This window comes from Cyprinodon variegatus, unplaced genomic scaffold, assembly GCF_000732505.1.
Source record: "Cyprinodon variegatus isolate N-32 unplaced genomic scaffold, C_variegatus-1.0 Scaffold183, whole genome shotgun sequence".
In the NCBI taxonomy this organism is placed as follows: Eukaryota; Metazoa; Chordata; class Actinopteri; order Cyprinodontiformes; family Cyprinodontidae; genus Cyprinodon; species Cyprinodon variegatus.
The window spans coordinates 825,839-829,226 of NW_015150636.1; the positions used below are offsets into that span (position 1 = coordinate 825,839).

A 3,388-nucleotide genomic window follows, 5' to 3' on the forward strand; every position below is an offset into this window, starting at 1 on the left:
GTGTGTACTACTCGCTTCAGAGGACAGGACAAACAGGCTACTGCGGGTACTATTTAATGAAGATGCCAGTTGGGGACCTGTGAGGCGTCTTTTTCTCAAACTAGAGACTCTAATGTACTTATCTTCTTGCTCAGTTGTGTAACGCGGCCTCCCACTTCTTTTTCTACTCTGGTTAGAGCCTGTTTGTGCTCTCCTCTGAAGGGAGTAGTACACACCGTTGGAGGAAATCTTCAATTTCCTACAACGGTAGTGTATATAGATATTATATATATCTATTTATGATAAAAAATTATATGTATATATAGATTACAAAACTTTATATTTTATATACACGTATATAAAATTTGGATGTCAAGGGGTTAAAAAACACTTCACTAGAATCAATATAGGACATTTTAATCTAACCTTAACAGCTTTTTATTTATTTATTTTTTTTATGAAAAAATGGGAAATTGAATTTTTTTTTTCCTTGATATTTGGTGAAATATTTCTTTCTAATTCTACCGTAGTTTGAGAAACTTTTATGCAATTTTACCTTAATATTACGAACCAAATCAATTTGCTAATTAGTAAAAGAAGCTTTCCTTAAAGCAGTTTTTCTTTAATGTAACATGGAATTATTTTTAAAGGTGTTTTTTTTTTTTATTCTGTGTGGTTCAGATGCTAAAATAGTGGAAAAATAATAACTTATAATTCATCAATTTTTGAATCCCTTTGATAATTGTGATATTTCCAATGAGAGGTGGAAGTGAGATCAGAAGTCGTACCGTACGTCTGTCCGTTAATGGAGCACTTGCTGAATACCATGATGTTCTGTGTGAGCGTGCCGGTCTTATCGGAGAAGATGAACTCCACCTGACCGAGCTCTTCGTTCAGAGTGGTGGTGCGAGCCTCAGCCGGGGTATCAGTCTGAGTGAAGTACATCTTCTGGTCCCAATTAATGAAGAAACTGTGACCGAGTCGCAGGACCTCCACACTAAACGAAGGTGTAAGGAATGTTTCAGAAAATTATGTTCCTTCAAAAGCCACTGTTAAGCTGATATATAAAATGAAATAAAGACGTTCTTTATTTACCTGACATACAGGGAGATAGGCACAACAGTGTTGAGGATGATGATGTAGGACCAGAAGGTGAGGAAGCCAGAAAAAACGGCACTGCTCTGAAACTCCTCTGATGGTAAGAACACCTGGAACCCTCTGCCGATATAAGTCTCCCAAATGGTGTTTCCGATTGCCAGAATCACTCCCATACAGATGAGGAAGGCAAAAATCTGAAAAAAAAAATGAATATCCTGGTCGGTCGTAAAGACTTTATGAGGAGCTCAAAGACAGAAGTGAATCTAAAATGTTTAATCGGACCATTTAGGTTCAAGTCCAGGGTTACTTTGACATGTTAGGATGATTCTGCTTGGTCAGTTTCAGCTGCTTCTTATCCATCTACTGAGGTGTCAAAGGTTTTAATGTGCATTTCTCCAGTAGAAATATAAATCCTGCTGTTTAAAAGCACTTTTGTAAAAGTTAGAGGATCAGCTTCAGATTTTTACTCCAGTAAAAGTGTAAAAGTACTGTTTTTAAAACTACTTTAAGTATAAAAGTAAACGAAATACATGAAAAAATTATGTACTGCACTACCCTATTACACTAACAACACCAAACCAAAATACTGTATAACTGCACCATATATATTTAACGCTTTGAACTTCCATATCAATGCATTTTTTTGCCCCATGTTTTTTTTCCTCCAACACTGTTTACATTTGATCACTGCTGCACTTAAGAAATGGAAATGTTCTGAATGCTTTACAAAAACGAAATTTCATTTTGTGTACAATTCTGTGTATAAAAAATGACAATTAAAGTTGTCTAAGTCCATTAAAGGAACATGTTTCTACAATTCTGGATGATAACTTCCCTAGAATTAATTAAGTACACTGGAAAAACAATCTAGAAATAAGTTAAAATTTCCTAAATTAAGTGTATTTACCCTTAATTTGAGTAGGTAAGTTAGATAGTTTGCCAATAGGATGAGTATTTTTACTCTTAAAATAAGATCATTAGATAATATACACTTTAAATAAGAAAACACAATTGCATTGTCTAATTTTAAGCGTAAATTGTCTTGTTCCATTGGCAAAATGTCTCTTTTACCTTTTCAGTTCAAGAACAAATGCACTTATTTTAAGAAAAAAATACTTTTCTAGATTTGGATTTTTTTCCAGTGTGCACTGCAAAAAAACATCTAGAAATAAGTAAAAGATGTCTTAAATTAAGTGTATTTACCTTAATTTGAACAGCAAAATAAGATGATCTGCCAATGGAATGAGTATTTTTACTCCTAAAATAAGATAATTAGATAATATACACTTGAAATAAGAAAAAGCAATATTTTTTTCTTATTTTAAATGTAAATTGTCTTGTTCCATTGGCAAAGTGTCTCACTTACCTCCTCAATTCAAGAAAAAAATGCACTTAAATTGAGCAAAAATGACTTATTTAGATTTCCATTTTTTGCAGTGTAATATAACAAATGGCAAAAGTATGAAATTTAAGTTTGCATCGTTTTGGAAAACGATTTATTTTGGTATGGGGAGAGCAACAAGTTGGGGCAGCACCGAGTCCAACCACAAAGAAATTAATTGTCTGGATGAAACTAATTATTTTCATGTTTTTGTTGTTTTTTTTTTTTTTTTATACCAACATGACATAATGAAAATGAGATTAACCCTATAATGCCAAATGTATCATATTTGATACATACGGTTTCTGAAATGTTTTGCGTCTGACACCTTTTGCATAATTTAATGGTAAAAACTTTGCTCAAAATCCTATTGTACACAATCAGATATACCTGATAACAGACAGCAGAAGACTACACAGAAAATAATCTTGACTTATCGCATAGTAATAAATTATTAATATCAAAAATGTATTTGTGTTTTTTCTTTTTACATATTTAGTTAAAAGGCCAAATAAGGAATTCAAACAAAAAAAAAAAAAGTAATTTTTTGTTTTGTTTTATTCTTGGATCGGGCTTTAAAAGGGTTAAGGATGCTTTTTGTCATTTTCTATTAAAATGCTGATGCGAAAGAAGTAATTAAAAAAAATAATTCTCCACCATAAAGGAAAAAAAACAGAGCGCCGAATCCTCTCTGGAAACACTTCATGTTGTTTACAGTGAATGTGTACAAAGAGATAAAGAGTCCAACTTTACTTTAACACCTAGATTACAGCCTGTATCAGGGGGGAACCTCATTTAACCAGGCATACAGGGACTTCAAACCAAAAAAAAGTAATTTTGTGTTTTGTTTTATTCTTGGATCGGACTTTCAACTCCCTCCAAAGATTTTCTATGGGGTTGAGATCTGGAGACTGGCTAGGCCACTCCAGG

The 3,388-nt window shown here is 32.9% G+C and overlaps 1 protein-coding gene across 1 annotated transcript in view; it reads right to left on the reverse strand.

The window, feature by feature from the left end:
• Positions 1-3,388, reverse strand: part of atp8b4 (ATPase, class I, type 8B, member 4) — a 42,123-nt gene that overhangs the window by 25,102 nt on the left and 13,633 nt on the right. Inside the window, exons 9-11 of the mRNA XM_015378983.1 lie at positions 2,281-2,308; positions 1,075-1,271; positions 768-976 (exon numbers count right to left, since the gene is read on the reverse strand). Of these exons, the coding sequence (XP_015234469.1) occupies positions 768-976; positions 1,075-1,271; positions 2,281-2,308 (434 nt within the window). The remainder of the gene's footprint in view (positions 1-767; positions 977-1,074; positions 1,272-2,280; positions 2,309-3,388) is intronic.